This window comes from Tiliqua scincoides, chromosome 5, assembly GCF_035046505.1.
Source record: "Tiliqua scincoides isolate rTilSci1 chromosome 5, rTilSci1.hap2, whole genome shotgun sequence".
NCBI lineage: Eukaryota > Metazoa > Chordata > Lepidosauria > Squamata > Scincidae > Tiliqua > Tiliqua scincoides.
This window is the reverse complement of record NC_089825.1, coordinates 16,452,247-16,464,824: the sequence shown is the minus strand read 5'-3', so window position 1 is coordinate 16,464,824 and position 12,578 is coordinate 16,452,247. Positions and strand designations below refer to the sequence as shown.

Genomic DNA, 12,578 nt, shown 5'->3' with positions numbered 1-12,578 from the left:
TTTTCCTGGTTTTCTTTAAAGGCAACTCTGCCTGCTGCCTCCCCAGCAATTGCTGACCCAGCCCAAAATTGCCGTTTTTCATTAGAAGTCAATCATGATTGCAGCAAATTGACCACTAGTACCCCCTTGTGTATTGTAGTGTGCTACTTAACTTACTGCTGGAGAAGCGTGATGAGGAAAGGCAAGGTACTTTTTTCTTGTTGTGGCCAGTGAAGCTCTGTCTCCCCTGACTGCACATCCCTGACAGAGGGAATATTCCATAAGCATGCACACATTGGATACCCTCACTTCCAGTCTGAAGTGGCAGAACTCAGCAACTGACATACTATGTTGGACTTCTGTTAATCAATTTCAGCTCTAAGCTCACTGCGTTCATTCTAATAGTGACAAAGCAATCCTGTGCATGTCAAATCATAAGCCCCATTGTATTCAATAGGACTTACTACCAGAAAAACATATAGGATTGAAGCCTTAGTCAAGATTAAAGCTCACTGAAATTAATGAGACTTAAGCTGCAATCCTACACACTTACCCGGGAGTAAGTCTCAATGGGGCTTACTGAGTAGACACACATAGGACTGCACTATCGGCCATGGCTAAGTTATTCATGGTGTTTGATCAACTTGATTTAGGGTTGTTTTTCCACATTTGTGGGCTAACAAAAGCAACATTATCCACCAACTGTACTATGATCCCAGCAATATTATCTATGAGCACAATAGGCAGATCTGTAGTTTAAGCATTAGTCCAGCCACAGAAATGCTTCTAAATGTTTACTTGCAGCATACTGCATTACCAGTTACATCACTTTCCCTTTGAAAGGGGTCACTTTCCAGGATGCAACAAATACCGGTTGAGCAGATGCAGTATCATCACTAAATGTGGGATTTTTATTTGTGAACGAGATCTAGAAGTGGAGTGTTGGCAGAAAGACTGTATTAGGTAACAAGTCAGGAACAGAATGACATTCTATTGTCTCCTGGGTATATTTGGCCCCAGCTGAGCTGGGGGGGGGGGTGAAGGCTTTTGAGTGCTAAAATGCAATACCCCTCCTTTTCACTTAATATTGCTCATGGTGTTATGGACAAGGCAATGCATTTTAAGGGTGGAGATTTTAAAGGGTGAAATTTGGGTTCCAATGCCAACTTTCTGCAGAGTAGTCATGGTTTAGACGAGGGGTCTCTAAACTTTTCAGCTGAAGGGCCACATCAAATATCTGGCACAGTGTCAAGAGCCGGAAAAAAATTAAATATAAAATTTAAATACATCAGAGAGGAAACGTAGATGAATAAATGGGCTCAAATGTCCAGGATTCCTCCAAACACCAACACAGCGCAAGAAACAAAGCACACATTTAAATGGACCCCAATTCCCCCACCCCACAAGCACAATTCTGATCGTGTTTGGTCAACTGAGCCAGAGGCTCTCAGGGGGTCAAAAGCTGACCGTGGGCCAGACAGAGGCTCTCCGTGGGCTGCATCTGGCCCCCGGGTCAGGTTTTGGAGACCCCTGGTTTAGACAAAAGTAGGCTTTTAATGTGGAGCAAGCATTTACTTATTAATGTTTTCCTAGTGGCTGGCACATTAGAAGCACCTATGACTCTTCTGAACTAGTTTCCTTTGAACAAACTACATCATGCGAAGAGCTTCTGCAGGTGAAATTTTTCCCTACTACTTCATCAGCAAGCAGGGAGGTCTCAGGTGCCAGAATTCTGTTTGTCACACACGTGCTAAAAGCACAGGAATCGTGCTACATTCACTTTGGGTAATTCCAACATTATACCTATAGTCTAGAGATGGAATTCTAGAAATCTATAATAAACCAAGGGCCTCTCAAGATATTTTGTAGCAGGTTCAATACTTTGCAAGACAAAGTTTTGTTACCATGCATTATTTACCATTCCAAATTGGAACCAAAGCAATCATGAAAGGAATGCTTTTTAGTTCATTGCATTATTTAATCACCTGCTCTTCCACTGCCTACTCCCCACCCCAGACAGTGCCAGCATTAAAAATGTTGCTATGGTTTCAAAGATGTTTAAACTAGGAGAGATGATAATCAGTAAAGCATGCCATCTCCTCCTTGAAACCGGCTATCTTGACTAACAAGCAGAATTGGGATCTCTGGAATAGTTCTGGTGGGCTATGAATAAAAAAGTGCTTTCAATGCTAGAGGAGACGACGATGCACGTAGCCCGCTTCCATGTCTTTGAATCTAATCCCCCATGTGAGCAACTTCACATACTGGCCACAAAAATGAAGATTTGCGACAGAAAATCACAGCAGATATTCTATGCTGTGCGTAAGGTTTCATAGGGGACTCTCTTTGGATGGATCTATTATTTAAATACAGTATATATTTATTATTTAAAAGGAAGGTAGTGGTTTCACAAGATAGCTGTGCTACCACTTTGGGTATTTCTGTGCTCTCCTGCACATATAGTTAACTGATTCCCAATAGAAACACTCGAAAAGCAACCAAGAAAGCAGTCCAAGCATTCAATGTATGCCTCCATTCCCTTTTGAAATCAACATAAGGAATTGGGTATGCTCCAAACTACAGGCGTAATATTAATGCAATTAAAAGCAATAGAAACATTTGGTTCCTGTTACAAATATGCAACGTTGGGCAGAAATTAATTAAAGATGCATATTGCCATGTTGAATATAGCAGAAGCATGAGGGAGATCGCAATTTCAGATGTTTCACATCAGATCAAATGAAATGATAGGCATTTCAAAGAATAAGGCACACAACACCTGTTTGAGACACCACCTGTCTTAAATAAGAAATCAAAAAAATCAAAGCACCGCAAACATCCACTAGACAACTGCACTTGGATACAAAGTGATAACATTTTCCAATGCACCTTACTGACATCTCCCTTCCAAGTCTTTTGGGGTTTCAAGCAAACTTGAGTGGAGCGAGAAAAAAATGTCAAGATTTTGTTTAGCCGATTAGTTACCAAACTCATTTTTCATGTCCAGAGTACAGAAAATGGTATTCCACTACTGAGCTGAAATAATTCATCGACTAGAACTAGTACCAGAACTCTTATCTGGAAGTTTGGGTTCTGCACCGGTTAGTTGTGCATTTATGGCCCTGTTCATTACAAAGCATCACCTCCCACATTACTTCCCACCGGGTGATAAAACTGAAGAACTTAAAACAATTTTTAGAAATTCTGATAATACAGTTCAATATTTAATGTGCTTAGAGATAATGGCTTGTAACTGACAGTTAGGAACTGGCAAGTCATCGCAGGTATCATTCACTTACCCATCTGGATGACCTTTAATTCATATTTTAAGCCTATTTCCAACCTGATCTCTGTCAACTGCCAGGGCTAGTGATTTATAAATATTTATGACTCCTTACCAATCAAAGAACATGGGCCTTTTACCTTCCATCATTATTTCTGTCTAGTAACTGATCTTTTGTGCAGTGATGTACTTATACGACAAAAGGGAAGGGACAGACAAGAGAAAGTGAACAAACTGCACCTTCTCTAAGCGGCACTCTTCTACAAAAATCTATCATGGCTGCAGGTCACAACAAGGCACTTTATTGGGGTGCACCAAGTAAAAAGAAAATGTGATAAATGGAAACAGTGCAATAAAGTTGTAGAATTGTGACGGGAATAAAGCAACATGAGGTTTGTTAAACATTCATATATACTTTTTCCATAGGAAGTATCTTATAAATGAAAATCCATTCCACCCAGCTTGGTAAAGAGTAAGATGTACAAACAGCAAACTTCAGTCCAAGATGCCTATCCAACTTTGGAACATTTACAGATTATAAAATCTGTGTCTTCAGAACAGTTTCCCTTCCCATTTTTACAAGTGTGAAGGATAACATTTGAAGCAATGTTAAGATGCGATCAGCTTTCTTCCATCTGCTACTTTAACAAATCAATGACTTAAAAGATTTCCAGTATAACACAGGACTGTGGCACCCTCTAGTGGCTACTGGTTATTTTCTTAGCTATCAAGTTTTAAGGCCATCAAGCAGCAGGACAAAGGGCCTCAAAATACACTAACATAAGTGTAAACGCGTACAATTGGGTTTATGACAGAAGTGTGAATTAATTAGTATACAATAAAATCTGACACAGAAACTATCTTCCCTAGGTGCAGAAATATTACAAACACATTATATCATTTTTGTACTTAAGTGAACTCTTCCTTTGAAGATCAGAGTGTTAGAGTTTGAAGGAATCTTAAGAGTCTAGTCCAGCCTCTTGCTCACTGCAGGCACTTACTATGGCATCCTTGGCAGGTGGCCATCCAGCCTCTCCTTGAAAGCCTCCAGTGAAGGAGTGTTCACAAGTGCACTGCAAAAGGCAGACTGTTTCAGGGCCAGATACACTAGGCCTTTATCAAGCAATTCCATGAAAGGAATCTATATTGGCTCCTGTAAGGACTTAGGATTTAATGTAGCTTTATGTTTTCAGATGATTATTTTGTCTTTTTAAATTGTTAGCTACTTCGAGGATAACCGAGAGGAAAAGCAGGATAGCAATCTCATGAAGTGTCAAATAAAGAATGCCAGTGTTACACTGGAAAGACTGTAATTTAGAAATTCCCAATCATGAATCTAAGGGCTAGCTCACACATGGCTTGGGCACGTATACTCTAAACATATGTTGTAAGAGCGCATCTGACTCATAACCCAGCACATGCACACTCACACCCCATGGACAGAATGTTTTTTATGAACCAAGTTCTATGCATATATATGACTGTACTGTCATGCAACTTGTTCACCTTTTTTCTTGCAGCGAACTGTATGCAGGGGGCAGGGTATACTCACAGACAGATGTACACACAAGCCCCTTCCAAGGCTCATACCTCACTGGGCAGTGTACCCAGTGGGAACAATGTACAAACTATCACTTAAGGGAGGAAAACAAGACTGATGAAACATCATTCCCTAATTAGTATAGCACCTTAGTATGATACATGTACTGTATATCAGCAAAGAGACAGAAAAGCTACACTATCAAACTGATCCAACTTTAAAAGGTTATATAGGTCTCAATGAAGTTCACTAAAATTCAAAGATTTTCTTTATTTAAAACACAAAAACATTTACAGCATGCAGGTAGTTAAAACTATATGACATCTTCTCTAAGTAATTTATTCTTCAATACATGAGAATGTATTGAGAGTAAACTACTGTGTCCACAGGGAGACTCTTGCCATTTCATGTCTAATTTAGGAGTTACACAAAGTAAGTTCATCAGTAATGTTATGCAAATAATTTAGTTGATCTCCATGAATAAATAGTGTTTTCATCTTCCTACCTTAAGTCTTTTTTTTTTTTTAATAGGACCTAGAGGAATAAAAAAAGGACTGTATATTGGAACATCAATTCATTTAGAATTCTATTGCAGATTCAAGATTTACAAAACCAGTAATTGTCTTGTCCATGTCACCTATCATAGATGATCTAAACAACTAAAACTGGAGTTCTTTTGAAAATCTAAACTGCAGTTCTTGGTAGACTTCATAAAAGATTAAAATAAAAAAACTTAGGTATAAAAAGGATGTACATTTTGAGCTACATGCTAGTTACAGTTTATTTAACCACTTAATTACACAGCCATGTCAGCACCAAAATCTGTGACATTACTTACAGGAATGAAACTATCAAACGGTTATGAGAAAATATCCTGCTTCATTTGAGTATATTGCCAGGAAATGAAACTTGAGCTATGTAAACTGAATTGGGGATAGAACTGTATCGTTCCTGTTGAGAAACAGACATAGGCCATTGCAACTGACAAACACAACTTCAACCATTTACAATGGTAATTCATATTTCTTCACTACCCTTTTCCTTTGTATGAGGCCTCCCCCCAAAGTTCTAGAATTTCATCCCAAGCATGGAGTGTTGCATTCAAGCATAAAAAAAGTATGACAATTCCAAACTAGCAAAGTTCTGTCCCATAAAAATCCAACTCCTGAAACAAGAACTATTAAAAAAGGACACAAATCAGAAGTTAATAGAAAAAAAGGAATATTCAGGTTTTCTATTACTAATATCCACCATAATACAAATACTGGAGTTTGTTTTTTAAAGTCAGTAATCAAGCTTTTGATATAACCTTTTCTCCAAAATGTGCCTGTGAATGTACTGCAAGATACAAAACTATCATCCACTTACTCTGAAAAAATAGTTATTCACAACCTTGATGGTTGCAAAATGTCTTCTCTTGCCTCCTACCAATTGTTTTTGGATGAGAAAGCCTTCTAAAACCTTTGGAATACACTATGCAGGAACTCCTTGTTAAAGGCATTATTTTAACTACATGGCATGTGAGTTCAAGTGGTTTTTTTCTATAGGGCAAAACAGAACTTTTTAACCAGGACTGAGGACTTTGTTTACAAAAAATGAAAGGCAGTAAGATATCTGGCAAGGTACTCTTAAGAGAACATTTACAGAATTCTAGATTTACAAATAAGTTACAGTACAGTTTCTGTGTAGCACAATTTCCATACTTGTAGGACCTTTAAGCACTTTGCCTCCTTTATTCAATTTGTTCCATTTATTCAGAATTCACATGTGGCTTGAAAGAAGCATCATCGAAATATGAAGTGCAGATAATGCATGAGGAGGTTTACAGTGTCCCAATGTCTCACTACAGCCGTTAGCCAAATTTATTGAGCTCTGGTGGCCATTAAAAGGCTCATCAAGATGAAGCAGAATGTTTTCACCTCTTCAAACTATTCTGTGTATGATCAGGAATGGGACTTAAGTCATCACCAAATCCTTCCATGTAAACTTACATTTACTACTTGCTATACAGTATTAATTCATTAACCTGATAAAGATTTAATCAAACAGTTAAGCAGCCTCATCAAAAAACAAACATTTTTAGTTTCTTATTTGAGACTTCAGTGCCTAAAGGCAGTTATCATAAGCACACCTCAATAACTGCATACTGTACAAATAATTTTAGTCTTATGTTCTATACAGCTGTTCAAACTTCATGTACAGTGCTGCTCTAGTTCAAGAGTGGGTCAAGTAGTGTCATGAAAAATGGTAAAATGAAAACATCAACATTATTCCACATTTCCTAAGACCATAAAATATACACAAATTAAGCTAGGAAATTTTAACTATGATGTTGCTTAACATACATTCAACTTGGCACAGTGCAGACTAAATTTAAGATGTGAAAGACAGATCGTGTAATAAAAGAGCTACATTTTAAGTTACATGTCCATTTTCCAAGTACAAGTTTCTTTCCTAGTTTTGTTGGGAACCAATTAGCCAAATTTATCGAATAAAGAGAGCTGTACAGACCAGTAAAAGTTTATACAATTTTCAAAGAATAATCCTACAACCCCAGAGACAGACAGATATAGAGGTCACTGTCACGGAATGACTCTCATTGCGCAGTATTCAAACTTTTTCATGCTGCACACAATTTTCAGCATCTAGAAAGAACCAAAATAAATTTATGCAGGAACAGAAAAGATAACTACCACTAATTAGTGCAAAAACATGGGGGAACTATTACTATAATATCTGTTTTACACCATACTGTTATTCACAACTGACAGTATTCACAGTTTGCCCCACTATGAGGTGGTACCCGAGCCAATATGTAATTAAAGTAACAACCTATCTCAGGGTTGAATGCTAAGATTAAGCACCACTGAAGTCAAGGAGACAAGTTTGCCATCACAAATAAAGTCCCATGAATTTAGAACAGAGCTTATCATAGCTGATTTTCTTAACATAGTGGGAACTGTATTCTAAATACTTGCTTAGTTCAAACACTTTGAATTTCTTACTTCCAGTGTTATCTTTCCCAGCTCTGTTAATCTATACATCCCCTTCTCCTGGGTTATGTCTATTTTATTTAAATCATCTAAAGATTTTCCAGCTTGTTCATCAGTTCTTTCTTATCCTCAATGTTTCATGTAACTGACCCAAGTGCCATGTTAAAATTTGATTAGATCAGCAATTATACAAGGCAGAATCATGAGCTATAATCAAGCACATAAAAATAAACAGTAATAATCAAATAATTGGTCACTTAAAAATTCATTTAGTACTGAATCAATTAGGTTTTACCCAACCCAAACGTTCAACTCAAGATGTGTTCTAATCCCTGCACATCTTATGTACCCAGGCTTTTGTTTAAGTATTGTACCCTAAATTTACAGCCCAAACCTGCAGGAGTGTTACAACAGCAGCAGTGCCACAAAAGGTACCCTGATGCACAAGGCCCAGGAACCGACAGCAGAAACCACCAGTTGCTTCCAACACTTACTGATGGATTGCCGAGACACCAGCAAGCTGATGGTGGTGGGGCTTGAATTCCTGGATGGACTGGGGGAGCTCAGGTGGCATACTCCAGCACAAGCAATGTGTGACAGGATGCTATCCCCTCCGAAACCTCCTAACATGCCTCCTCTCTCTCCTCAGAATTGCACCAGATATCTAACTGGCACAGGTCCAAGGAGACCCATAGGTGATCAAGGGGCTTACCAAGGAGCAAGGGAAAATATTTTCCCTTGCTTCTCCCAAGCCTCCCCCCCCCCACCACAGTGCAGAGCGTTGGCCACCTTCATGCTATATTGGAGTGTGTGTGTGATAGAAATAAGCTATTAGCAGAGGTATTTGTTTCCGGTGAGTAAGATAGGATTACAGCTAAAGTCTTACTTAACACAATGGGCTTACTTATGAACAAAACACCACCTTTTCAAACACCTCTAGCTATAAGTCATAATTAAGTCACACTGATTTTCAGTAAGATTTATTCCTGATTAATAAAATTTAGAATAAACTCTAAAAGTACAAATAAACGTTTATAGTCTGATTTCCTATAAACTACTGAAAATTATAAGCCACAAAGACAGCAGGTCAAACAAAATAACTAAATAGAAACCAACCTTCATGATGGAAATTTACACCTTCTCCTGCCGTCCTCCACCTCCACGCAGGGCAACTGGCTGACTGTTTTGAGTAAAAGCACCTCCTCCACGAATTGCACTTGGATGAGTTGGAGAAGCTGCTGGATGCTGACCAGGGCGAATAGGCTTAGCTGCATGAAATAAAAGCAAGAGTTGATGCAAAAAACAGAACTACTTATTCCAACTGCAACTCAAATATGATTAATACATGCTTATATACAGGACTGAGACTATTTTAAATACATGATTATGCCTGATGTACTTGGCTTCCATAACCAAACAACTAAGAAATTCAGAAATCTTCTGGCATAGAGTTGAGAAACTTTTGATGAAACAAAAGCACCACACAAAAGCTTAACACTGCAATCCCATACATACTTACTTGTGAGTAAATCCTAGTAAACCCAATAAGCCTTACTTCCAAGTAGACATGCACAAGATTGTCTGCCATCCGGCAAGATTCATCATAATAGTGCAAAAACACAAGTCAACAAGTTTCTATTGTACATGATCCCATACATGCCTTGCATACTAATTATCAAAAGAGCTGACACTCTTTAGATACCAGCACCTCAAGTTGTACAGCTTCAGTTACTGATGCCCAAATACAGATTATACAGTATTTTTATACCACCTTTCTCAATGAGAAAGAGTCTTACAGACTCAAGGCAGTTCATATAGCCTGCCAATCACCAAACCAATGAGTTTACAATTGTTCTATGATAAACTTATAGAACGCTTCATTTCCAGATAGTCACTTCTTTTTTGCTGGGTATACATTCTAAGCTTCCAGCAGGAGCAACTACAAATACAAATAATTTGGTAGCCGATGAAGAAGCTTTAACTGTTTCTTTCAAAGACCTGGGTAACCAATTCCAAAAAGTCTAATGGAGGTGCATGAACACATACTGTATGAATATGTATATAATCTTCCATTGTTTTAAGCACCACATATATGATACACATGACCAAGAACAAGGCAACAAGAACCAAACAAGTCACATTTGCAGTGACGAATGCTTCATTTCATTTACTAACCAATCTGGGCAGAATGTGCCTTTCTGATCATGTTCTTTGATCTCACAGCTTCCTTAATACGATCTACTTCTTGCTGATATCTCTTGCGATCACGGGATGCATTCTCTTTGGCTTCCTTTAGTGCTGACTCCAAAGCTTTAACTCTCTCGGCTGTAGCTCTTAACCGTTTCTCCAGTTTTGGAAGCTCACAGCGAAGGTCTGCATTGTCACGAACCAGCTGGGGTGAAGAAAAACACATCAATTTTATTGCCAAGGAGAAAATTTCACTCATTCATGTTTATTGCAAAAAGACAAGTCCTAGCAAATAAAATGTCCATATTATTTTACAAAGATATAAAATAAAACTTCAGACATCACTACATGAGTTAGTATTAGTTCAGCGAGTCTGCTTGGCTCTTGACCTCGGCTAAAGCCCATAAAAATCAACGGTCAGTATACTCCTTCTGATGGCCATTCAGTAGGTTGCAGGATCTTTTAAGGAAGAGAAAGATTTTGATCTAAATAGTGTAGGAGTGTCCCTCATTTATGTTTGGGGCTCTTAATAGCATGTTTTCCCCACTACAAAGTTCAAGACAAAACTGAAGGAAGCAGCTTCTACAATTCTCGTGGTCATGAACTTAAAAATGTAATGGAAATAAACTTTACTCCGAGGAAAAGTTTTGTTTTTTTAAAATCGTTATCAAATGGAAGGAAATGAATAAAACCAACTGCAGCAAATGTGTTCTGGAGTTGCTCTCTGCAAGACCATTTAAATAAACATTTAAAGTGGTGAAACTGGCCAAGGGGGTTCTCCAATTTCAATTAGCACAAATTTGCTTGAATACGGTACTTCAACATAAATATGACAAGGTACTTCTCACAGTAACTCAAGAAATCCCACTCATAGGCCAAAGGATTTATAACTCTTACAAAGGCCTTTTCTGTTCAAGCAGGTGTTTGGTTGAGTTGTTACCCTGTGTATAATTTTTGTGCTCCTTGCTTTCCTCAGCTGATTTCTTCCCGTTTCCATTGTCAGAGTTAAGGCTACTTTTATGATTACTATTTTATTATATCAGCTGTATTTTTTTTAATTGCTGTTTAAGGTTTCACCTTGGGGGCCTCATTGGAGACTGAAAGGCAGGATAGAAACCCCTAGAGTAAATGTCATAGAAGTAATAGATGCAACACCACATTAGTTTACCTGTTTGTGAACTTTTGTGAGCTGTTCAAGATTATTCTCAAGAAAAGAAATCTTCTGCTTTTGAGCAGCACTGCCTCCAGTGTCATCCGAGTCGATCTCTGCACTCTATGGTAAGAAGATACAACATTAACTTTAAATCATCAAAACAAGCACTAGTATAGCAAGACTTTGAAACAAAGAATAGTCCCATTTCATGTATTTCATATTTATATTACCTTCTTAACTCGAGTAGCCAAATCCTGAACAAACAGTTTCCTAAGATTATGCAGGGTCTGAAGTTCTTTGGCCTAAAGATATAAGAATGTTAAAGTCAAGTCATCTGTTGACTGAGAAGAATTTGAGATGTACTTTGAATCAATACTTACCACAGTCTCTTCCAAACCTTTCAAATCTTGCCTTGCTTGTTCACGTCTATCTTGCATAACCCTAAAGTTAACAAAAATTCATATATTACTCACTTTTTCACCAGTGTCAGGACCTAAGTAGCTTAGAACACAGCACACAAAAACCAAGAACATAAAGTGTAAATCAGACAATCCAGGGAACAGCTCCCAGATTTTAAAATTCTGAAGATAAATACTATGTTGTCTTCCTGGAATCACACAATATTTGCAGTATTCTGAATACTCAAGTGGCTATTAGTAGAGGTGTTTGCTTCCGATGAGTAAGATAGGATTACTTAGCCTAATTAGGTCTTACTGAATGTAATGGGTTTACTTTTGAGTAAAACACCCTTTTCAAACACATTGAGCTATTAGTCATGAAAGTTACATGAACCTTTCATGTTCTGGAAGTAGCATACTTATGAATAAAAGTGAGGGGTGGGGAGCAGCAGTAATGGAGAGTTAGTGTGGTTTGGGCTCACATGTAGCTTTCCTGAGGTATCTGGCTAGTCACAAAGAACTGCTGGCCTGATGCAGCTGAAGTAAGCCTGAAGCCAAAGCAAGCGTTCTAAAAATGAGTTCCATGAACGTGAAACAAGTCTGTACAAATCCAAAGTCCTTTTAAGGACATACAGGGAGGCAGGCAACCACTACTGCCACAAATTCATGAAAGCAGTTGGACAAACACAAATTGTCTTTATTAAGAAGCCAACTACTTTGTCAGCCAAGACGAGGAAAGAATGGATGACCTATCACCAGTGTCTTATCACTAGCCAGTACTGCTCTCCTCCATCTCATAGCAGTCTCAAGAATCAGATATACTAACAGTAAGAATGCTTTCCTTGTTTGTAGCCCAAAGAGATGGAGCACAGAGCAGAATGTTAAAATGCTGAGAGCAGCATCTGAGAGGGTACAACTACACAATGACTGTGGAAGTAAGTGGGAGTGGAGTATAACAGACAAGGAAATGATGACAAGAAATCAATGTTCTTGGCCGCTTATATAAACTAATATTATAAAACAGAGAACAAATATTGTCCCTCCT

The 12,578-nt window shown here is 38.2% G+C and overlaps 1 protein-coding gene across 1 annotated transcript in view; it reads right to left on the bottom strand.

The window, feature by feature from the left end:
- Positions 1 to 5,057: 5,057 nt before the first annotated feature.
- The window catches only part of KIF5B (kinesin family member 5B), a 45,452-nt gene continuing 37,931 nt past the window's right edge, over positions 5,058 to 12,578 (bottom strand). The window contains exons 21-26 of the mRNA XM_066627210.1: positions 11,516 to 11,576; positions 11,366 to 11,437; positions 11,151 to 11,255; positions 9,971 to 10,187; positions 8,912 to 9,063; positions 5,058 to 7,447 (exon numbers count right to left, since the gene is read on the bottom strand). Coding sequence (XP_066483307.1) covers positions 8,927 to 9,063; positions 9,971 to 10,187; positions 11,151 to 11,255; positions 11,366 to 11,437; positions 11,516 to 11,576 — 592 coding nt within the window. The 3' untranslated portion in view covers positions 5,058 to 7,447; positions 8,912 to 8,926. The remainder of the gene's footprint in view (positions 7,448 to 8,911; positions 9,064 to 9,970; positions 10,188 to 11,150; positions 11,256 to 11,365; positions 11,438 to 11,515; positions 11,577 to 12,578) is intronic.